General features: G+C 39.4%; 1 protein-coding gene across 1 annotated transcript in view; it reads right to left on the bottom strand.

Annotated features, from left to right (window-relative positions):
- RECK (reversion inducing cysteine rich protein with kazal motifs) overlaps positions 1 to 6,696 on the bottom strand; it is a 205,584-nt gene extending 198,888 nt beyond the window's left edge. The window contains exon 1 of the mRNA XM_072411954.1: positions 6,545 to 6,696. Coding sequence (XP_072268055.1) covers positions 6,545 to 6,620 — 76 coding nt within the window. The 5' untranslated portion in view covers positions 6,621 to 6,696. The remainder of the gene's footprint in view (positions 1 to 6,544) is intronic.
- Between the last annotated feature and the right edge of the window lie 18,300 nt (positions 6,697 to 24,996).

Raw genomic sequence — 24,996 nt, 5'->3', positions numbered from 1 at the left:
AGAAACTCCTCTATGTGGTTCTTTATCAAACTCTCTAAGACCTTTCCAACTATGGACGTTAAACTAACGGGTCTGTAGTTACCTGGTAATGACTTTGCTCCCTTCTTGAAGATAGGAACCACATTGGCCTTACGCCAATCTATCGGTACCTTGCCAGTGACTAAAGAGTCTCTAAAAATTAGAAATACTGGCTTTGAAATAACAGAGCTCAGCTCTTTGAGGACACGTGGATGTAATCCATCAGGTCCTGGTGCTTTGTCAACCCTAATTTTTCCCAGCTGTTTCTCGAACATATCAGTTCTGAGCCATTGCGACTCATTTAAGGCAGTGACATAGCTATTATGAATTTGGACTTGAGCTCTGGCATTTTCCTTCATGTACACAGAGCTAAAAAAAAAGTGTTTAGTAAATCTGCCTTGTCTTTATTCCCAGTTATTAACCCAGCAACATCCTTTAAGGGGCCTACATGCTCAGATCTGATATTTTTGCTATTAATATATTTGAAAAATTGTGAGGGGTTTGCCTTACTTTCCTTAGCAGTCTTTCCTTCATTTTGAAGTTTTGCACATTTTATCTCCTTTTTACATTGTTTGTTATATTCTTTAAAGGTTTCAAATGATGAGGGCGATCCTTCATTTTTTTATTTTAGGAATGCCCTTTTCTTGTTTTCTATGGCTTTTTTAACATCAGCTGTGAGCCACATAGGTTTTAATTTTAGCCTCCTAAACTTATTACCCATTGGAATATATTTTTTAGTGTTCTTTTGTAGAACAGACCTAAAACATTCCAATTTCTGTTGTGTTCTTCGAGGTCAATATTGTCTCCCAGTCCGAGTCACAAAGAGCCGCCCTTAATAATGGAACATTTGCTCTCTTAAAATTCAATGTTTTTATCTTTCCTGTTTTACTTCCTGTTTGCAGCTTACATTAAATGAAATCATATTATGGTCACTGCTACCCAAAGTCTCTTTTATTTGCACATGTGCTATAAGCTCTGCATTGTTAGAAAGAACCAGGTCCAGCAGAGTATCATTTCTAGTTGGGGCTCCTATAAACTGTACTATAAAATTATCTTACTCCAGTCAATGTCAGGGTAGTTGAAATCTCCCATGAATTTTCTATCTGTGCTAGTAGTTGATTTTCTATTTTTTCCTTAGCACTGGGGGGCCTATAGCAGACTCCAATAAATTAACTGTGTTTTATATACATATATATATATATATATATATATATATATATATATATATAATATACTCATACTATTTTATTATACTATAAAATAAATGTTCTTGAAAACAATGTACTGCTTTTAAACATATAAATCCAATGTACTGCATTCAATAGTTATTTTGTATTGAAATGCAATACAAATGTATTTTGAATTTCCCACCACGCCCAACCGGCAACGTACACACGCACCGACGTCACCGCGAACTCCCCCAGTGACTCATCGTATGCAGAAGATGCCGGAGGAAGAAGACAGGGATCGCGGCGATGGACAGTGGGGGACGCCGGCAGATCAGGTAAGGCTGTATTTACTATTACTTCCCATAGGTCTACCTACCTCGAGTATGACTCGGGATTACCGCTTTCAGCAACTTTTTTCTACCCCGTGTCACACTCAGGGTTACTGCTAGGAAGGTTAAGACTTCCAACTCCCCTATCTTGTTTGCTAGACTTCTAGCATTGGTGAACAGGCTCTTTTAACCATTGCTGCTTTTACCATCATTGTTTGCCAAATCCTTTTGTTTTTTAGTACAATTAGTACTGCACAATCCAATGTTTGTTTGTAACATGGGAAGCTCCTTACAATTATCCATAATCCTCCCCCTAACTATCCCCAATCCTCCCTCCACTGGTGTCTGACCCCTGACTAACCTTTCTGCCACTTTGTTTGACTGTCCCACCCCCTCTGTCCTAGTATAAATATCCCTCCACCATTCCCCTAAATCTTTCCCCTAGCACAGCAGACCCCCTTTCATTTAGGTGCAAACCATCTCTGGCATTCAGGTTGTACTCCAATGAAAAGTCAGCCCAGTGCTCTATGAATCCAAACCCTTCCCTTCTACTCCAGGACTTAACCGATGCATTTAGCTGCCTAAGCTCCCTCTGACTTTCCTGTGTGCGCATAGCACAGGCAATATTCCAGAGAATTTAGCCTTGGAAGTCCTTTTCTTCAGCTTAAACCTAGTTCCCTAAACTGATCTTTAAGGATCCTCCATCTTCCATCTATATTTTCATTGGTTCCAACATGGACCAAGACAGCTAGGTCTTGTCCAGCCCCTCCCAGTAGTTTGTCCACTCGGTCCACCACATGCCGAACCCTGGCACCAGGGAGACCGCAAACCATTCGGTTGGAGGGATCCGGGCGACAAACTATTCTATCCATCCTTCTGATAATAGAATCCCCTATGACTACCAATTGTCTTTTCCTTCCTGCGTTTTCTTCCCCACCACTACTAGATGTGCTGCTCTCCCGGCTGTTAGGGGTAGCAGTAACATCTAGAGTTACCACCACTGGGTCTGCCACCTGCACATCTTCATATAACTTTGCAAACATGTTAGGGTGCTCAAACACAGGGCTGGCCTTCTTTTTCTGGGGGCCCCTACAACTCCCTCTATTTACATTAACCCAACTCCCTACATTCTCATCCTGATTAACCTCTCCACCCACCACATCTAAGACATTAACTGCCTGCTCTGTGAGCAGGAGACCCCTCTCAAGGTGATCCAGTGATTTCAGTGTTGCAATGCGCTTCTCCAGCTCTCCAATGCGAGATACCAGAAAGGCAACTTGCTCACATTTGTCACAGCGCTATTCATCTAGGAGCTGTTGTTCCATTTGTGCATACATGTGACTGATTGTGCACTGAACCAAACTTTCCAGCTTGCTACCACTCATTTTCCCAGTTACAATTTTTGTTTACAAGGAGTTAAAAAAGTTTACTTACAGTTTGTGGTTACTATAAGGATTTACCGTATTTTTTGCAGTATAAGACGCACTTTTTCTTCCCCAAAACTGGGGGGGAAAAGTTAGTGCGTCCTATACGACAAAGGTGTGATAAAATAACTAAAATAATATACTCACCCGATACCCGATCCTGCGTGTGTCTCTGGCTGCAGCAGCGTCTGTCTCCTCTTCTCTCTGGCAGCAGCACGTGTCTTCTCCTGTCTGTAAAGCAGAGCGAAAGAAGCCGGCACAGCGCCACCTGCTGTTCCCTGTCCTAACTGCCGTACAGTGGAAAAAAAGCACCAGAGTGATCAGAAGGGGAATTTGAATGACAGAATGATCAGAAAGGAATTTTGAATGACACAGAGTGATCAGAAAGGGAATTTGAAAGGCATAGAGTGATCAGAAAGGGAGTTTGAATGGCACATGAGTGATCAGAAGGGGAATACCGGTATGAATGGCACATGAGTGATCAGAAGGGGAATAATCTTTCAGAATCTTTTTTTTCTAGATTTTCCTCCTTTAAAATTGGGTGCGTCTTATAGTCCGGAGCGTCTTATAGGGCGAAAAATACGGTAACTCCTTTTCTTTTTAAACTCCTGTTTTTTCCAACTCCACTTGATTACAAATCCACTTGTTTCACAAGCCAAACAGTAAACCACTCAGCCAAATTGAGCAATCAAGGGAGAAGGGCCTTAGTAAGAGAGGTGACCAATAATCTGATGTTAAATCTGAGTGAGCTCCAGAGATCCTGTGTAGGGATGGGACTAAGTTGTAGTACAATCATAACTGCAGCCCTCTATTGATGTGGGCTTTATAGTAGAGTGGCTAGACAGAAGTCTTTCTTCACTTGGAGCACAAAAAGCATCCAAAGGATTCTCAGACTGTGATTAACAAGGCTCTCTAGTCTGATGAAATGAAGATTGGACTTCATTTCATATGTGGTGGTAGCATCATGCTGTGGGGGTGTTTTTCAGCAACAGGGACTGGGGGACTGATCAGGGTTGAGTGAGGGTAAGTTAATTGGAGCAAAGTACAGAGATATCTTTATTGAAAACCTGTTCCAGGGGTCTCAAGACTACATCTTGGGCTGAAGGTTCATCATCCAACACGACAATGATCCAAAACACAACACAGGAGTGGCTTAGGGACAACTGTATGTATGTCCTACAGTGGCCCAGCAAGAGCCCTGACCTGAACCCTATCAAACGTCCCTGGAGAGACATGAAAATGGCTGTCCAACAAAGGTCCCCATTCAATCTAACTGAGCTTGAGAGGATTTGCAAAGAAGAATAGCAGAAAATCCCTAATCCAGGTGTGCAATCCTTGTTGCATCATACCCAAAGATTGTAATTGCTACCAAATGTACTTCAACTAAGTACTAAAAAAATGTAAATTTGATATTTCTTCCTAAAATGTTTCCAAAATTGCTTAAAATTCTATTTTCACGTTGAATGTAAGCAAATTATAGCATCAGACTGCAACATAACAAGATTGAAAAAATGAGCCTGAATACTTTCTGAAGCCACTGTAAATAGACCACACTTAAAAGGTATATAGAACAAGAAAGGATTTGCTGGGCACAGCGTTTTCCACAAGACCTGTTTTTGTTTTTTGTTTTTTTACACTACTACCACAAGTAAAACAGCAGACGTAGCTGCAGAACCAAGTCAGTAACCAATAACAATTGTGGCACCCTCAATGTTCTCCTCTTCAGCACTTCCCTCCTATCGCTTCCCCTGATTTATTAAATGTTGTGCATTATCACAAAGCTCCTCTACCTCATCAGCTTTTCACAGAAGCTGCTTGTTTCATGAAAGGGATACTGTGGTGATTGAGATTCTGTGCCCTCAGGGTGGTTATGAGCATTAGAAAATAGAAGTACTTTGGCTTTAGGGTAATGTATCACATTTACCATATTTATCTCGTTCATGAATGGGCCAGCCAGTCTACATGGGCTAAAGCTTGACTGAGAAGAATATACCTCTTTCTGCTTTGTGGAAATATGTTTAACAGCACACCTAATGTCTGGTACCACTGGTGTTTTTCATAGTAAGTGGCATAGTAGGTGGCTGGTGACCTCCATCCTGCTAAACATATTATGGTTTATTCTAGATCCAGACCTAAGAGATTTAGTTTGATCCTCTAGTGGCTAGTCTCTTGTGAAGCCTACTTCTGTTGCCAGTCTTTTTTCAAACAGATGATGACGTTTCAAAACAAGCACAATGTAGGTGAGTCAAGACATTTAAACTCACATTATAAGGATAAAGGCAAATTTGTACTGCGTAATAATAAAAATTTGCTGGGTATAAATAATTTTGCTGCAATATTACTTGATTAACATTACCATATAAAAAAGGGGCAAATTTTAATACCAACAACTTATTACAACATCTTGGGCAGTACGGTGGCTCAGAGGTTAGAACTCTAATGCCGTTTGCAACATTAGGTCACAGATTTGCAGGTTCTCTCCGTGTTTGCATGGGTTTCGTCCTACATTCCAAAAACATGCACTGTATTAAAGACTTTTGATTATGGTAGGGACATTATATTGTATATTGAGAGATAGTTAGTGACATGAATATGGACTTTGTAAAGTACTATGTAATATGTTAGTGCTATATAAATACTGTGTAATATTATTATCACTTATGTGTAGATTGCTGCATATTTGCAACTATTTTCTCCGTAATAAAGTCTCAATAAAAAAAAAAACAGTTTCAAAAACATTTTTTATACACTAAAATATAGATTTGCAAACAAACTGCTCAGTAGGTATTCTAAATATTGTAGATGTCACTTGAAATTTACACACTAGATTATTAAAATCATAACACAGCTAGTGTGCCTAAGACTGTAAGCATACAGCCCCCCCCCCGCAAAAACAAAAGTGCTGATGAAGGGGGAGGGGGCAGCACAACCTCCCAAACTTTACAGGCTTTTGATCCAGAACACAGCTACAACCATATGTGCTCTACTTCCTGTGTGCCCAAAATCTGTTTGTTCTAAAGCAGAAGACATAGTATATCTGTGCAATATATTTGTTTATTTTGAAATGTTTTTTTGTGATATTTTAAGGCTTGCCAATAAAAGAATACAATGAATCATGTTGAAGGACATTGATATACAATAAATGATGTTTTTAAAACTAACTAGAAAAGTTTTTAACATACTATTTGTAAAGTACAGTGAATACATTCTATTCAGCATTATATTCATTTTCTAATCCTGTTGGTATAATCCCCATTTAGGTTTTAGTATGTCCTGTGCAAAAAAATTACACTTTTAATAGAGTATTAAAGAAGTAGCACTTAATTTTCCCCATTATTTGTATGCATTGTTATTACTTAACAAATTGAATCTTATCTGAATCATTCTGTGCTTATGTTTGTGATAGCATTTGGTACAATATTTTAGACAAGTGGGCATTTTAAAATGGTTTTCTAAAATAAAACTGAAATACCTGTTAGTTTTTAAGTTGTAGGATAAGTAAAAGTATGCCATGACAGTAAAAGTCATGTACTATCTTTCTTACAAGAAAATTTAACATGAAAAAAATAATAGTGACATGCATAGGAGGACTCAAATCACTCACCCACAGCTTCAGGGAACGGCAATGCCATTAGGAACAGGAAGAGCCCAGGGAGCCCACAAGCAGCAGCTGCAGACATGACCCAAAAGAAAGCTATGATCTTAACATCACATCAGTGCTGCTGCTACCCCCTCCTCCTCTAATCTGTAGCTAGAATCCTCACTATTTCTTCCTTCCTTCTCCTCCTCTTCCACTTCCCCTCACTCCTCCTCTCAGCCCAGATATCTTTTACACTTCTCTTTTTCTCCTTTTCTCTCCCTCATCTCTACTTTTCTATGGTTCATAAATTACAGGGTAATGCACTTACTGTATATACTTAAATGTAACAGGCCTAGGTTTAGCTTTAATTCATGCACTATTTCACTGTACTTGTTTAACATGGGAGGAAAAAAATAAATAAATAAATACATATACAGAGGCAACCTATGGCCTTTCATTTTTCATGTGTTTATATTTTCCAATTTAAAGTAGAACTCCCAAACACCCCCCCCCCCCCCCCCCCCCCACCCCCACTGCAACAGTTAAAAGCATGTTTTGTCTTGAGGATGATAAGGAAAACCAATACCTCTGTCCACATAAGATGATCTAGAGCAGCAGTCGCCAATTGGTGGTCTGGGAGAAAATTTTGGTGGTCTGCGGCTCTGGCCGGTGCACCCCCGAGCAGGGTTAGTAGAAGGACCCCGCTGGGGATACGTTCTTGTTACATTACATCAGAATTGTAGAATCAACATTGCATTATATCCAAATTTACTACAACTAACATAGACATAATTCTTACTATCTCAACTGACTCTACCAAGGCTGGATGGCAACAGTCACCATCCAAAACACAAATTCTAAGAATATCTAGAACAGACACTGGCAGTACCAGCATCCCCTTACTCCACTTTAATAAGAGAACCAGTGTTCCATTAGCTAAAGCAAAGAATCGACCCAAATCAATAGTAAAATCAATAGAATATATAATAATTAGTTTTCTATATCAAGGATGATGCTTTTTGGAGTAAATCATACCTTACATGTTACTTTTTTCATTGCTGGCTCTCATATTCTGCTTTACCAAACCAGTCCGATGCAGCCATGGCAGAAAGCTCCCTGGTCCACCTGTTTAGCTCCTGATGTTAAACCTTGCACTATATGACATAAAACTAAAGCCTGTTCTTCATCCAGGCATGGCCTGTGTTGGACAGCAGAAAGGAGCATTGGCGATTGCAGGATAAGGTAAGTCTTTCACTAAAAGCATCATCCTCCAAACAGAACAAGCTAATTACCCTTACAGTGGCAATGGGGATTGATTTTGACCAGAATTCACATTTAGGTATTACTCACATTGGATGTGTTCTGGTGATGTCTGTGCACTTTATGGTGCCAGTTAGTACCAATGTTGGCCTTTGGCTACATACTCACACAAGATAATTGCCAAAAATTCAGCATGTCATTTATTTATATATCCATTCTGGCAGATCAATAAACTACCAAGCAAGGACAACTGCTGTTGTTTTCTATAGGGGAAAGATGCAGCGGGGTACCCTCACTCATGCTCCAACTCTCCATTGAACTTAACAGTGTTGTGTGTCCTAGTTTGTTCTACTGTCACTTGAAATGGTTTGTAGGAAACATAAATCTATCATACGTATTAAGCCTTTTTCATTTATGGGGCAGAAAAGGAAAAAAAGTTATGATTCTTGAAAAGTTATCAGCACACTGGCTAATTGGACAATGACACAAAATCTCACAAAATGAAAAAAATCAAACATATGGGTTGTTACCGAGTACAGATTATGAGGTTCTGAAAGACCCTTAACCTTAAAACATCTAGTCAGGAAATTCAGCTCTCCAGCGGATGACAGTCTAGAACAAAGGATTTAACAAACACCCTTGATGCTCTTCCTTTAGCAAGTAAAAGTTTAGCTAAACGTCTAACAGCTAATCTCTACTCCTAGCTACAATTCCTCCATTCTTTATATTAGCTTAGTTGCCCTTCTCTGCACTCTCCCCAACTCCACAATGTCCTTTTTGTGAAGCAGTAGAGACTCTGTAATTTGACATTCAAATACTGGATGTTTAATTGCCTTGCTGTCCTGCCTGTCTTGATTTAGTAGTTTGCGTTACTGACAAAAAAAAAAGATAGGGAGATCTGATTTTTTTTTGACTTTCCTGAATTTTTCTGAATTGTGCAATGGCCCTGATTTATTAAAGATCTTCAAGAATTCAAAAGATAGACTATCATGGGTGAACCTGTGCTAAGGTAAAAAATGTCCTCGTACTATCTTGGGACATATGCATACCACACTTATACAAATCTGTTCTTTCACCCTTACTATTCTTTTCCCCTGGGAATAGAAGACCCTAAATTCCTGAAATTACTGGCTGCCAGGATCCCAGACACCTTTTTGAGGAACTGTGTGGGAAATAGGGGGGAATTCAACACTCCTTTTCTCTGGTGTATACACTTCTTCAGTCCTCGCCCCCAGATTATGCTCTGCCCTACCTTTTGGCCTGGAAGTCAGACCATGGGATCACATTGTCAGCTGCTCAGAGAGAAAGGTTCTTGTTCTGGACACATAAGGCATCCATCAGCAGTATATACCAAGAATCTAGCTACAAACTAGTATCTATATGGTTCCTTATCCCTTAAAAACTTCACTGGTACTTCCGTAGTGAACTTGATGGGTGTTAGAGGGGGGAAAAAGCAGTGGGTTCCTTACTTCACATTTTCTGAGAATGCCCACATCTGCTGCATTTCTGGAGCACAGTACACTTGGTCATTCAACAAATGACTGATAAACCTATCCCAGATGACCCTGTTTTCTTTCTTGTTCAGCACAACTTTCTGTCCAAAAATGTATAAACATTTAGTACTCAGACACCTGATAGTGGCAGCTATATGCTGTGTGGCTGCATACTGGCAGAAGACTGAACCCTTCTGGTGCACCTGTGGTTACTTAGTTACATAGTAAGTCAGGTTAAAAAAAGACATAAGTCCATCAAGTTCAACCACTAGGGAAATAAACATATCCCAGATATGGATCCCTATAGACATAGTTGATCCAGAGGAAGGCAAAAAAAAAACAAAACCCTGGTACAATTTGCTCCAACAGGGAAAATATAAATTCCTTCCTGATTCCATGAGGCAGTTGGATGTTCTCCAGATCAACAGTCACTGTTATCTTTACGTAAAGCTTTATTACCCAGTTATATTCTGTGCTTCTAGAAAAGCATCTAGCTTTTTCTTAAAGCAATCTATAGTAGCTGCTGAAACCACCTCCTAAGGGAGCCTATTCCACATTTTCACAGACCTTACAATGAAGAATCCTTCCTTACCCAGAGCTTAAACTTCCTTTCCTCCAGACACAAAGCCCCTGATTCATCAATGAAATCCGCGCTCGCTGGAAGCGCGAACGTACGCGCGGCCATCGATCGCGGATTACCTCGCTAATACGAATGCGCGAGCGATAATCCGATTCTGCTTAATGAATCAGGGGCAAAGAGTGTTCTCTTGTCCTTTGTAATGATCTTAAAGCGAATAGTTGGGAAGAGAGTTCACTATATGGACCATTTATATATTTATACAGGGTGATCATATCCCCCCTTAAACGTCTCTTCTCAAGGTAGATTCAGTTCAGCTAATCTCTCCTCCTAGCTACAATTCCTCTATTCTTTATTTTAGCTTAGTTGCCCTTTTCTGCACTCTCTCCAACTCCACAATGTCCTTTTTGTGAACTTTGTGAACTGGACTGCTTATTCCAGATGTGGTCTGACCAATGCTCTGCAGTGTATTCCTCTTTTAAAAAAATAAAGTACTTTGCTAGCTTTAGATATTGCAGCTTGGCATTGCATGATATATATAGGTCCATGATCTACCAGAATCCCCAGGTCCTTTTCTATTTTTGACTCTGAAGCATGCATGTTGTTAGCCCCTGAGTGCAAAATTTTAAATGTATCGATATTAAATTGTTAATATTATTTGCCACTTGGCTACCCAAACAGTACATTTAGGTCTGCTTGTAGATTATAAACACCCTGTTTGAACTTGCTTCTGTTACATAGTTTGGTGTCATCTGCAAGCACAGAAAAGGTACTTTTAATTCAAAACTCAATACCATTTATAAGGATGTTAAACAGTAATGGCCCCAACACTGAACCCTGGGGTACACCACTAATAACTTTAGACCATTCGGAGTAAGAATCAATAATCACTACTCTCTGGATGTGATCTTTTAGCCAGTTCTCTATCCATTTACATATTGACTTTTCTAAACCTATTGACCCTAACTTGCATATTAACCGTCTGTGGGGTACTGTGTCAAATGCTTTAGCAAAGTCCAAGTACTCTAAATTAACTGCTACCCCACTGTCTACCTGTTTGACAACTTTTTATTATTATTTTCTAGCAGAAACTCATCTATGTGGTTCTTTATTTTTATCTCATTAGGACCTATCCAACTTTAGAAGTTAAACTTCTAAAGTTGTTACTTGTTAATGACTTTGCTCCCTTTTTGAAGATAGAAACTGCATTGGCCTTATGCCAATCCATTGGTACCATGCCAGGGACTAAAGAGTCTCTAAAAATTTGAAACAATGGCTTTGAAATAACTGAGCTCAGCTCTTTGAGGACACGTGAATGTAATCCATCAGGTCCTGGTGCTTTGCCAACCTTAATTTTGCCCAACTGTTTCTCACTCATATCAATTTTGAGCCATTGTCCCTCAATTAAGGAAGTGACGTTGCGGTTAGCAATTTCGACTTGAGCTCTGCCATTTTCCTTTGTGTACACAGAGCTAAAAAAAGTGCCCAGTTTTCAACCCAGACACATCATGTAAGGGGCCTACATGCTCAGATCTGATCATTTTGCTAATATATATATATATATATATATATAATTTGGGGGGTTTCCCTTACTTTCTTTTGTAATCTGTCTTTCAATTTGAAGTTTTGCACATTATCTGCTTTTACATATTTTGTTATTTTTTACTTCAATTGATGAAGGTGATCCTTCATTTTTATATTTTTGGAAAGCCCTCATTACCCATTAGAATATATTTTTCAGTGTGTTTGTGTAGAACAGACTTGAAACATTCTGTTCTGTGTTCTTTGAGGACTATATTCTCTCCCAGTCCAAGTCACAGAGGGCCCCCTTAATAATGAAAAATTTGATCTCTTAAGATTGAATGTTTTTATCTTTCCTGTTTTGCTTCCTGTTTACAGTTTACATTAAGTTACATCATATTATGGTTACTTCTACCCAGATTCTCTTTTATATGCAAATTTGTTGTAAGCTCTGCATTGTTAGAAAAAGTTGGGGCTTCTATAAACTGTACCATAAAATTATCCTGTATTAAATTCATAAATTTTCACCCTTTTGCTGTACCTGTAGTGCCAATACTCCAGTCAATGTCAGGGTAATTAAATCCCCCATTACTAAAACATTGCCAGATTTTGCAGCCCTTTCTATCTGTGCTACGAGTTAATTCTCTTTTTCTTCCTTACCACTGGGGGTCCTATAGCAGACATCAATAATTACCTGTGTATTATGCATCCCCATATTCAACTCCACCCGTAATGTCTCCACCTTATCACATGCAACAGCAACGATTCCTTCTTTCACATTCATTTTCAGATCACCTCTCAAAAACAGACAGACACCACCACCTTTTCGTTTGACTCTGTCTTCATAAAAGAGAGTATAACCAGGAATATTGACAGCCCAGTCATATGAAGAACAAAACCAGGATTCAGTAATACCAACTAAGTCATAGTGCTCTTCATTTATTAAGGCTTCCAACTCCAACTATTATGTTTGCCAGACTTCTAGCATTGGTGAACAGGCTCTTTAAACCATTGCTGCATTTACCTGCACTGTTTGCCAAATCTTTTTGTTTTTCAGTACAATTATTACTGTGCAATCCAATGATTGTGTGTACCATGGGAAACTCCTTATTTTTATCTGGCAGAAGACCGAACACCCCCGGATGTGCCTGTGGTTCCAGCAGACACATGAAATTTACACATGAAAGAATGTAAGACCTAATTTCTTTTATCTGTGGCACAAGCAGCCAATTCTATAACACCTGATTTTACTGGTCCTAATTCTCTTCCTCTCAAGAATACAGAAGCAACCTGGGTCAGCTACTGCTAATTGACAGTTAGGTCCACATGTGCCTCTGAGAAGTCTGGGGAGCCTGACCTGGGATAATAGCCAACACTTGCCCTTCCCTCTGTTCCTGGCAGCCATAACTCCCCCCTACTTTGTCCCCCTCCCAAGCCTCTCCTCCCCCTGGTCATCTCAACTACCTAAGTGGGGTCTAAACTCACAAGTTGGTACCTGAGTGTACTGGTTATTCCCCAGAATTAGCTGGGATTCACTCCCAGGAGTCTTTCCAGTCCTTGGGTCTATACTCATTTAGATTGGAGGGCTCAAGCCCATTGACTTTCTTTTCATAAACATGGGATCTTTTGTTCCAGAGGTACACACCACTGAGGAGGGGCCTTGATGTGACCCCTTTTAAGCTATGCATAACTGAATGAACTCTAATATTGCTATGGTGGTCCCCTGCCCCTCCCACCCCTCTCTCCACAGTCCACTTACTCCCTCCCCATCCCCCTCCCTATATGGCCTTCCTTGTAGGTGAATGACGTTGTTACTTGTTACCATTGCCTTTTGTTGTCATCTTAACATCATTGTTTGCTTGCTTATTTTTGTTTTTTCTATCCAAAAATTTTAAACAAATAAAAATTCTTCATTTTTTTGGTTTCACTTTCTAAAAAAAATAAAATATTTTAAGCAAAAAAAGAAGATAATTTAAACTTTTTAAAAAAGTAAATAAAAGATTACTTGGGTACACTCATGCTAGTCTATGTTCCCCAGTCTTGGAGAGCTTTGATAAATCAGACCCATTGCCCCTGATTCATCAAGCAAAATCGGATTATCGGTCGCGCATTCGTATTAGCGATCCGGAATCGTGCGCGATCGCGCTATTCAACAACAATGGCACTACAGGAACAGCAAAAGGGAGGAAATTTGTGAATTTATTACAAGATAATTTTATGGTACAGTTTATAGAAGCCTCAACTAGAAATAAAACTCTGCTGAACCTACTTCCTTTGAACAATGCAGGGCTTATAACACATGTGCAAATAAAAGAGAATCTGGGTTGCAGTGACTATAATATGATTTTATTTAATGTAAGCTGTAAACAGGAAGCAAAAACCGGAAAGATAAAAACATTTAATTTAAGAGGGCAAATTTTCCAATATTAAGGGCGGCTTTCTGTGACATTGACTGGGAGACAATGATGTCCTCAAATAACACAGAACAAAGATGGGAATTTTTCAAGTCTGTTCTACAAAAGAAAACTGAAAAATATACCTTCATCATTTGAAACCTATAAAGAATATAACAAAAGATGTAAAAAGATAAATTGTGCAAAACTTCAAAATATAAGACAGTTTGCAAAGGAAAGTAAGGCAAATCCCCCAAATTTTTTGAAATATATTAATAGCAAAATTATCAGATCTGAGCATGTAGGCCCCTTAAAGGATGTGGCTGGGTTGGTAACTGGGGATAAAGACAAAGCAGGTTTACTAAACACTCAGAGCTCATGTCCAAATTCATATTAGCAATGTCACTGCCTTAAATGAGTCATAATGGCTCAGAATTGATATGACTAAAGCTACGTACACACGTCAGATTTTTATCGCCCGATAATCGGCATCGGCCAATTATCGGGCGAAAATCTGCCGCGTGAAAGATCCTTTCCAACGACAAAAATTGGAAGTGTGTACGCAGCTTAAGAAAAAGCTGGGAAAAATTCAGGTTGACAAAGCACCAGGACCTGATGGATTACATCCACATGTCCTCAAAGAGCTGAGCTCAGTTATTTCAAAGACAATATTTCTAATTTTTAGAGACTCTTTAGTCACTGTCAAGGTACCGATGGATTGGCGTAAAGCCAATTTGGTTCCTATTTTCAAAAAAGGAAGCAACTTCATTACCAGGTAACTACAGACCCGTTAGTTTAATGTCCATAGTTGGAAAGGTCTTAGAGAGTTTGATAAATGACCAGATAGAGGAGTTTCTGCTAGAAAATAATATGATAAGTGATAGTCAGCGTGGCTTCAAGAAAGACAGAAATTGTCAAACAAATTTACTCTCTTTTTATGAGGAAGTAAGTAAACAGGTAGACACTGGAATAGCAGTTGATAAAGCATACTTGGACTTTGCTAAAGCATTTGACACTGTACCCCACAGACGGCCTAATAAGCAAATTAGGGTCGATAGGTTTAGAAAAGTCAGTCTTTAAATGGATAGAGAACTGGCTTAAAGATCGCATCCAGAGAGTTGTATTTAATGAGTCATACTTTGATTGGTCTAAGGTTATTAGCGGTATACCCCAGGGTTCAGTGTTGGGACCTTTACTGTTTAACATCTTTAAAAGTGATATAGAGTTTGGGATTAAAAGTATCATTTCTGTGTTTGCAGATGACACCAAACTATGTAATGGAATTAAGTCCATACAGGATGTCTATAATCTACAAGAAGACCTGGATGTACTGTTTGATTGGGCAGCCAAGTGGCAAATGACATTTAATATAGATAAATGTAAAATTATGCACTTGGGAGCTAACAACATGCATGCTTAATACTGTCTAGGAGGAATACATTTGGGGGAGTCAGAAAGTGAAAAGGATCTGGGGGTTCTGGTAGATCATAGACGTGAAAACACCATGCAGTGCCAAGCTGCAATATCTAAAGCTAGTAAAGTACTTTCTTGTATTAAAAGAGGAATAGACTGCAGGGATGGAGACATTATCCTGCCCTTGTACAAAGCATTGGTCAGACCACATCTGGAATATGAAGTCCGTTTTTTTTATTTAAACTTATTTATTAAATTTAATCAATGTATTAAATATTGGATATATTGCGGTGAGTTATCCCTAAGAATTATAAGCCTACAATGTAAAATAAATTTCCATGCAAGAAATGTAATGCTTTTTGCATGAAAATACGGACAGAATTAGAACACTAGGGGGGTTAAGAAAAAGCTGGATGCTTTTCTAGAAGCACAGAATAAAATTTGGGTATAAGGCTTTAAAGTAAAGATAACAGTGACTGTTGATCCAGGGAACATCCGATTGCCTCATGGAATCAGGAAGGATTTTTTTTCCCCTGTTAAAGCAAATTGTACCAGGATTTTTTTTGCCTTCCTCTGGACCAACTGTGTCTTATAGGGTTTTATATCTGGGATATGTTTATTTCCCTCGTGGTTGAACTTGATGGATTTATGTCTTTTTTTTATACTAATCTACTATGTAACTATGTAATGTCTCATGCCAATCTACCTCCTATCCCCTCAAATCAATCCCCTATGATCTTCTCCAAGCTTATGCCGATGATGTATCTGTGATTATCTCTGGGACAGATGAGGTGCAATGGGTAGTCTCAGAGGTTGAGCAGTATGCAGAGGCCGGAGGTTCTAAGATCAACTGTGACAAGTGTGAAGTTTTCTGGATGGGTGGGGAACGTCAGAACCTCAGGAGGAAGTAAAAAATTTTGGCCAGGTGATTATAACCTGCTAAACTGGCAAAGTAAACTAGAGACTGGCATGCAGAGAAAGGGTTGATCTGATCCTGAATCTGAAATTTTTGTATGTCAGCCTTGTCTGTCTTTTTCCAACTTCCCTGTACACCAGGATATACAGCTGTTTTTTTTTTAGATTATCTGAGGGAACAGGATGAACAAGATAAAGCAGAATGTGACCTACCTATCCAGAAGGCAGGGTGACCTAAGTATGGTTAACCCGGTGTTATTCTTTTCTCTGCTGTTTATTAATTTTGGTAACATGATTGCAGAGAACCCTCCTCCTACATGGATGGGAATTCTCCAGTCCTGGTTCAAGCTTTTTTGTGTAATTGGAAAATCTCTCAAAGAAAATTATGGAGCGGCGATAAAGACTTAAAGGTGTTGCGCCCTTTTTTTTTTTTTTTTAAACAAACAACATTTTTACTTCATTTATAAGGGTCGTCTACCCTTCTATGTAAAGTAAAAATGTTGGGTTTAGGTACTTTTTTATTGTATTTTCATATGGTTTTATTATTTCATCTAAGTAAAGGATATACTAATATTTATAAAATTATTATTATTTATTTATGTGCAGTTTCAGTGGAACAGGAGGGCAATCCAGCAATGGGCTGTTTGTTATCAAAATTTTAAAGAGAGACTAAATGGAGTAATAAGGCTGTTTCTGTTTACATGTTACCATACCAAATTATTAGCATAAATGTATAGGTCAGTAGTGGCTAACCTATGGCACACATGCCGGAGGGGACACTCAGAGCCCTCTCTGTGGGCATGCGCTTCCCACCTCGGCTGGCTTCTCATTGGCTGTGCTATTGTCCCTCTGTCAGCCCATGCTTGCTGCAGAATTTCCCTTCTCCGGAGTCATCAGTTAACCCTCAGAATAACTACAGAGGGAGAGAGAAAAGTGAGGGAGGGGGTAGGCAGACACAGGGAGGGGGGATCTTGTTTTGCTCTGTCCTAGTTATAGGAAGTACAGTATGAAAGCCGAAGACATTGAACAGAGCTTCACTGAACAGAGCTACACAACCCAGGGACAGGAGTACCAGTCTGCGGGCTATACCCAATCAGGACCAGGTGAACACAAAGCTTGGGGTAGATAAGTGGTCGCCAACTTTTTCGAACCTGTGGACCACTAAATTTATCGGCTCTGGATCGCACATGCGAAACTTCCCCTTTAGTGATGTTTTTATGCCTGGACCCGCCCTCTTTCCCATCGCAAGTCTGAGCCTGTGCTAGGAGAGTAGGCGGGTTGTGTCCAGAGACACAACACGCCCACTTCCCTGAGCCTGGGATCTGTACAGGGGGCATGGTTCTCGGCTCTTGCTGGTGCGTCCCCCCAGCAGGGTTTTTCTCCTGACCCCACTCGGGGGTGCACCGGCCAGAGCTGCGGACCATGGCGACCACTTTGGTAGAAGGTAAGTGCCTGTTGAATTTAATAGCTCTTTGGAAATCTGTGAAGGCACTAAATATAATGTAAAAAATGGCAGCCGGTTAGCGGCAACCTTTTTTATATACTGAATAAAGAAATGCAGAGGAACTGAATTTTAAACAAATCATTTGAACTTTAAACAATTATTAGCAGCTGGGTTATAAAGCAGCAGTATAGTTGTTCTGTGGTTATAGTGATTTTTAAAGCATACTCAACATTTTCACTTTACTTAAAAGGGTAGACAACCCTTTTATGTAAAGGAAAAATGTTATTATTATTTTTTTTTATTATTTTATTTTGATATTATTTTTTGAATTTAGTTGATTTATTTTTTATTAAAAAAATAAAAAAGGGTGCAGCACCTCCCTTTTAATCTTGATCGCCTCGGAATAGCTTCCCGAGACACCTTTGTCTTTTCGGGGGGATTTTTTCTATTAGGGTAAAAATTATCAGAAAAGAGATGCCAATCTTACACAAGCGCAGTTAGATTGGCTCTTGATCTCAAAAAAGAGAAGAATGAAGTTGGCGGCGCTTGGCACTTCCTCAGCGCTGGGATGAAGAGGAATCCCAAGACAACAAGGGACCAGATTGCGGGAGGCACCAGTGCTATCGAGGGACCTGCTAGATTGAAGGTAAGTGTAAATTTTTGGTTTCAGTTTAGTTCCGCTTTAAGAAAAAAAAAACAACACCCCCTGCATATTTATAAAGAGCTTGTCAAACTGGTGTGTTGTGTTTTTTCTAGAAACACAATGAATAACACTTATGTTGTTATGCTGGGTAGCCATTCTTTGTTAATGCCCCCTTTAACCACCTGGGCGTTACACTGATGTCTAGATTTCTGTACCAAAAGCGTTTTACTGTTTTTCATGAATTTTTTTTTTTTTAAATTGTAGACCTGGAACTTACAGAAATATGTCCGAACAGGGGTTCAAGTAGATATCATGAATATAAAAAATGTTTGACACACACAATCATGTAAAAAAAAAATACTTTTAATAAAATTAAAATACACAAAAATCAGCTTAAACAAGAATACATAAATAAATGAAAAATACTGAAAATGAGATAATTCGGTATACTGTATAGTAATATATTTTTCTAAAACACCTCCCTAGTGTCCAACCGTCCAACGTCACATACCTATAGACAAAACCACATAAATATATTTTGTATTATTTTGTATTGGACTGGATACAGAACTTTGTATTGAATCCAATACAAAATATTTGAATTTCCCGCTATGACCCCCATCGACGGGCGCATGCACAGACATCATCAGGAATCGCCGAGGGACGCGAACGCCGGGTATTCTAATTCTTTCCAAAGTTCTGTACTTCCATGCAAAAAGTGTTAAATTTTTTGCATGGAAATTTATTTTAGATTGTAGGCTATAATTCACCGAATTACCGCATAACTCGCCGAAATATGTCCAAAATTTTATAAATTTAATAATAAAATTTTTTTTATAAAACATAAAAAAAACCTTTAAAAAAAAACCTTTAAAAAAAAACCTTTAAAAAAAAACCTTTAAAAAAAAATCTTTAAAAAAAAGTTAAAAAAAAAAAAAAAATAGTGTATAATGTAATGTACAGTAGCCTATATAATATATATATAATACAGTTATGTATATATTATATAAGGATTTCTTTGTATTGGACTCAATACTGCTTTTTTGTATTGAGTTCAATGCAAAGGAACTCAATACAAAATTTTGAATTTCCCGCCCCGCCTCCCTCCCGCACTGACGCATGCAGAGACGTACTGCACTCGCCGGCTGAAGCAAGAAGACAGAAGACGTGTCCGGAGGTATTTTTTTTTTCGATCGACGCTGGATCATCGCAGCGGGGACCAGGTAAGTAATGGGAAATTAGGTAGTGGGAAAAGTTCAGGTCTATCGATTTTTGCAAAATCGATAGACCCGAACCAAGGTCGGGCTTAACGGTCGGAGGGTTAAACAAACCTTTGAAATATGTTACTAGTAACAGTGTGTTGCTGTCCACAGTGCTTAAAAAATAAATGTGTGCAATGTGCTGCATTGCCATGCAATTGGCATGCGTTTAGTAAAACTCCCTGCATTCCTGTAATTTGAGATATAAATAATATTTATTATTATTATTATTATTATTATTATTATTATTTTGCTGTCTGCACCCCACTGGGAAGATGTTGATCATTTTCTGTCTTGAACCTGGATTGGTTTTGTCATAGAGAGCGATTGCTGTACATTGCATGAATGACATCCACACTTTGACATCAGTTCTGTGCGTCCAGTACACATGTCATTGCATAGCAGCTGGTTGCGTTCACTGGACATCACTGACCCGTGTAATGCTCAGTGTGCTGGGATAGGTTGGTGTGCAGGGTTCAGCTCGCTATGGCCTGTGTGTGTGCTATATGAAAGGACAGGACAGACATGGCACTCATTGTACTGGAATTGTTAGGGGGAACTTTGTATTGGCTGCTGTCCATAGGAACCAACCTGGGCTCCTACTAATGGGAAAATGAGAGCTTGTCTGGATGATTGAGGTCTGCATGCCTCCTGTCTATGGGAATGTACGCTACAACTTCACTTCATCTTATTTTTCCCCAGGAAGTAGGTCCAACTCATGCATGTAGGCGAATCAAAGGTAGGAAATGCACTCAGATGCCTAATTCAGAGCAGGTCAAAAGCTGGCGATCAGTGAAACATTGCCCCCTTGTGCTGGTTTTCAGAAAATTCAAAAGAAATCCCAGCTGGGAATCACTGCTGTAGATTGTTGATTAAGGGAATATCCATTTCTTTTTGTGTTAACTAATAGTGTTAGGTATAGGGATATATTTATTGGGTGTTTTTTTTTAATTTTGTGTTTTTTTACGTGTAATGAAAGTGTTGTATGTCACACATCAAGTGTCAGACGGCACTTTGACACCAACCACAAAAGTGTTGCCAAACTTGGTGAAACTTAAGGGGTTTCTTGAAAGGAAATTCAGGAAATATCATTCTCAGTATCTTAGTTTTTACAACTATCTTTCTAGAACTAATCATCTGACAGCTGCCGGTTTTCAAATTTTACTGTGCATAGCAAATTATGGTACTCTCTGATGGGGATATTATCAAAATGGCCATGTTGTCTGCAATTCCCTTTTTCATGATTTCCCAAACAAGGATACATTTATTCAACACATCTCTGAGATGCCACTTACTAGAAATACTATTAAAGATCGAGTCCAGCTCATGGCAAGTGATGTTAGTCAGCAGCTCACCACTCACCAAAAGGCAGCCTGTTACTCCATGCGCTTGGATGAAAGCACAGATATAAATAATCATGCAAGGTTAGCAGTAATTTTGCGTTATGTTGTTGGTGACATCATGAGATATAAGCTGCTGAAACTGGTGTCTTTGCCTAAAAGGACACAAGTGATAGATATCTACAATGCTGTGATGGAGGCTTTTTTTGTCACAAGACATAGGACCAGAAAAAGTGATTTTAATTACAAGTGATGAGGCACCTTCTGTAATGGGGGCAACATCTGGTTTCATACAGTTCTTTTGTTGAAGAAACAAAATATCAAGTCTTTCAGTTCCATTGTAATATACGTGAAGAAGCTCCTTGTGCAAGGGAAAACAGCAAAAAAATTGTCAATGTCTTCAATGATGTCACAAAAATGGTGAATTACATCATGGCCCACGCTCTGAATTTTCAACAGTTTCAAGCATTTCTTCAGGAGGTTCAAGCACAGTATAATTGTTTACTTATGTACAATAATGTCCAGTGGCTGAGCAGAGGACGAGTGCTGGAGAGATTTGTAGCCAGCTTTGATGAAATTAGGCTGTTTATGAATGAAAAAAGGCAGCTGGCTGCCTCGCCTCTGGGGGGTACAAGAGGCGTGCATAATGGCGCGCGTGCCACTTACAGCAGGACCCCTGGGCCATGCTGTGCATGCCTGCAGGAATGCTGAGGGTGCCTGCTGGAGATGCCGTTCACCCGGGACGGATCCCTCCTCCAGGCAGAGGAGACACGCTGCGAGCTAAGCAGCAGCGGCCTCAGCTGCGCTGCCTGCTGCAGCAGTGTCCTCTACGCTGCCCACGATCCCTGGGGTCGCTGAGGACAAGAGGAAGTACCTTACAAAACTGCAGGTTTATGAAAGAGGCCTTGAAAGTGGGCTGCGGAAATATTTTCCAAATTTAAAAATGCATTTAAAAAATTTTACAACATTTTCAGACAGTCCTACAAGCCAAAAGGAAATCTACATTATTTTTAGAGTTCCGTAAGACGGAGACAACTCTGTGTTTTCTCCAGATAAAGCCAAATTTGAAGAACTTGATCATTCCTGCTTACACTGGTAGATTTTGGAAATCTGGAAATGGAGCTAATGGAATTTCAAGAATTTCAAGCTCTATATAGAAAAATAAATTTTTTGACCTGCATGAAACACTTCAGAAAAAAGAAGGGATAACAAATGACAGTTAGTTCTGAAAATGTAATCCTTAAAGTGTGGAATTCTCTGCCAAATAATTTTAAATCAATAAAAGCATTTGGGATTGCTTTCTTTATGTTGTTTATATCATCCTTTGCTTGTGAGCAGCTATTTTCAGGTTTGAATTATATCAAATCTGACACCAGAAACCTGACCTGATCTGAAGCTAACAAAGTATGAGCCAAGGTTAGATAAATTATCAATATGCATACAAAATGCAAAAATCAGGGTATTTATTCAAAAGCATGCCAAATGCAAACTTTTGTTTGTATTATTGAAAACTCTGTTATTGTGTTTTTCTTTTAAGACAAAAGATGTTAATGTATGAGTTGTTTTTTTCTAAACTAAAATCTCAGTATTCAGGTTGATTTGCCATGTTGGCCCCTTGTGATAAATAAATGTATTTTGAGTTGCAGTTTGGGCACTTTGTCTCTAAAAGGTTTGCCATCACTGGTATAGGTTATGTCATGTTCCCTGTACCCTTCCTGTAGAGGGGGAACTACCTGACATTGATTTACCAGAAGACACTAGGAGACGTTAACAGCAGAGCTGGAATCTGGATAAGGCTGGCTTGACCATTAAGAGAAGTGAATATTCTTCTTTTGGCTGCATAAAGGTGATGTCAGTTTGATATGAATATCAGCGAGCAAGCAGTTAGTGGGGACATCTCCAATGGAAGGAAGAAGGCTGTAGTGCAGAACTATTGAAAATGTCTGAGATTCATAATGCACAGGTCATTTCTGCTGCAGACGCCTACAGCGCCTTACATGATTACACTGCCTAGCAATGGCCATGCAGTTCTTTGCATGACTTCACCCTTTCTGTGAGACTAGCAGATGTTTGCCTGTTTGTAACATCAAGCATGTGCAAAAGGAGCAGCCAGAAGCCTCCTGAGATGCGTGACCCAGGGGTCTCTGCACTCCAATTCTGTATTTATTGCTCGGGCGATAGATTTAGAAGAGGAAGGGCTTCACTTTTTTTTTTTTAAGTAGATTATGTTAGTGACACAGAATAAAGACAGAGATGTGATTTTACTCTGCCTTTCCTGAATTGTATCCATACAATGCCCCTGATTCATCAATGAAATCCGCGATCGCTGGAAGTGCGAAAGTACGCGTGGCCAGCGATCGCGGTATACCGCGGTCCGGACTCGAGCGTGCTCGCACACGCGCCTCCTCACTGCCAGCCGGATTCCTGCCATCATAATAATGAGCAATAGGGGGCGCGAATCTGCCAATTAAGGCGATTAGATTTCAGCTGCGCAAATAAGGAGGATCTGGAACGCCCCTGAAGAGAAATCCCTCTCCTCCGTAATGCATACAGAGAAGAGGGAACGGCCCTGAAAGGGAATCTTTCTCCTCCGCAATGCATACGAAAGAGAGAGAATGTCCCCTTACCAGCGGCGGAAGTGTTAACGCCACCTGCGGTAAATAGGGAAGAGAGGCATAAAAAAGAGGCTCAAGAGCCTTAGGCCGGATCGACCAGGGGGGCATTAGGCCAGAACAGACTACTGGATGGGCCGTATCTGGCCTAAAGGCTGGAGTTTGCCTACCCCTGGTCTAGAGGGTTTATTTAGAATAAAATTTACAAAGTAAGAGATTAAGAGCAAAGCAAAACACACGTGTGGAGACCCAATGGCACGATCAGAAAGTATGATTACTTGACCCAAATGAGGACCATTTAACCACCTGAGCTTTACACTGAGGTCTAGATTTCTGTACCAAAAGTGTTACACTGTTTTTCATGCAATTTTTTTTTTTAAGTTGTAGACCTGTAACTTACAGAAATATGTCCGAACAGGGTTCTAGTAGATATCATGAATATAAAAAATGTTTGAAACACACAATTATGTAAAAAAAAAAATACTTTTAATTTTTTAATACTTTGTATTGGACTAGATACAGAACTTTGTATTCAATCCAATACAAAATGAGAACAAAATTCAAACTCTCATTATGTATTGGATTGAATACAAACTCCTGTATTCAATCCAATACAAAATGAGAGTTTGAATTTACCAATTACATACTTTGCACGCAGGGAGACCTTCCCGGAGAGGACACCTGACGCTGGAGGACGACGCTGGAACACGACGATGGACGATCGCAGCGGGACCAGGTAAGTGATCGTTAAACCCGGACTTTTCTCACTGTATTTTCATACAGTGAGAAAAACTCGGGGTTAACGAAAATTGCAACTTTTTTTACAGGTGAAAAATCTCGGGCTTAACGGTTAGGAGGTTAAGCTGAAATTGTGAACAGATGCCAAGTGGGGCCCTAAAAAGATATATTGTTCTTGTTACATTACATCCGCATTATAGAATCAACATAACATTACATCCAATTTTACTACAATTAATTGGAGACATCATTCTTACTATTATCTCAACTGACTCCAACTATTATCTACTATTATCAACTGACTCTACTATTATCTCAACTGACCAAGGATAGATTGTTGCAGCTATCTGGCAGTATCAGTGTCCCCTCAGACCACTTTAATAGGAGAACAAGTCATCCATTAGCTAAAGCATATAATCAACCCAAATCAATAGTAAAATTAATGGAATATATATAATAATAAATTTGAGCATGTGTCCGAGCCTCATGCCTAAATACTAGTGCTTTTGGTCCTAGTATGGCTGGACTTATTCAAGTATCAAGGAATTTGGGAGATCATTTGAATCTGGGTAGGGAAGGGGTTAGCAGGGCAATAAATATCGATGCACAGTCATCTGGAACAAAGGGATGGTGAGTATGACTCGGGGTGGAATTTACATGCTAAAATTTGTAATCCCAAATCACTCTCAGGGTCGCTAAAAATCATAAAAAAAACCCACTTACCTTGCTCTGTTGTCATCCCTGCAGGTCCTGGGGACACGTCTTCTCTTTTCGATCTTCAGCCGGCGAATGCAGAGACAATCTCCGGGGTTTCCTGGTGACGTCGGTGCATGAGTCGGTGCGGGCGGGAGGATCAGCGGGAAATTCA

The sequence above is a fragment of the Pyxicephalus adspersus genome, chromosome 5 (assembly GCF_032062135.1).
Source record: "Pyxicephalus adspersus chromosome 5, UCB_Pads_2.0, whole genome shotgun sequence".
Taxonomy (NCBI): Eukaryota; Metazoa; Chordata; class Amphibia; order Anura; family Pyxicephalidae; genus Pyxicephalus; species Pyxicephalus adspersus.
Note: the sequence above shows the minus strand (reverse complement) of the source record. Positions and strands in the feature narration are given on the sequence as shown.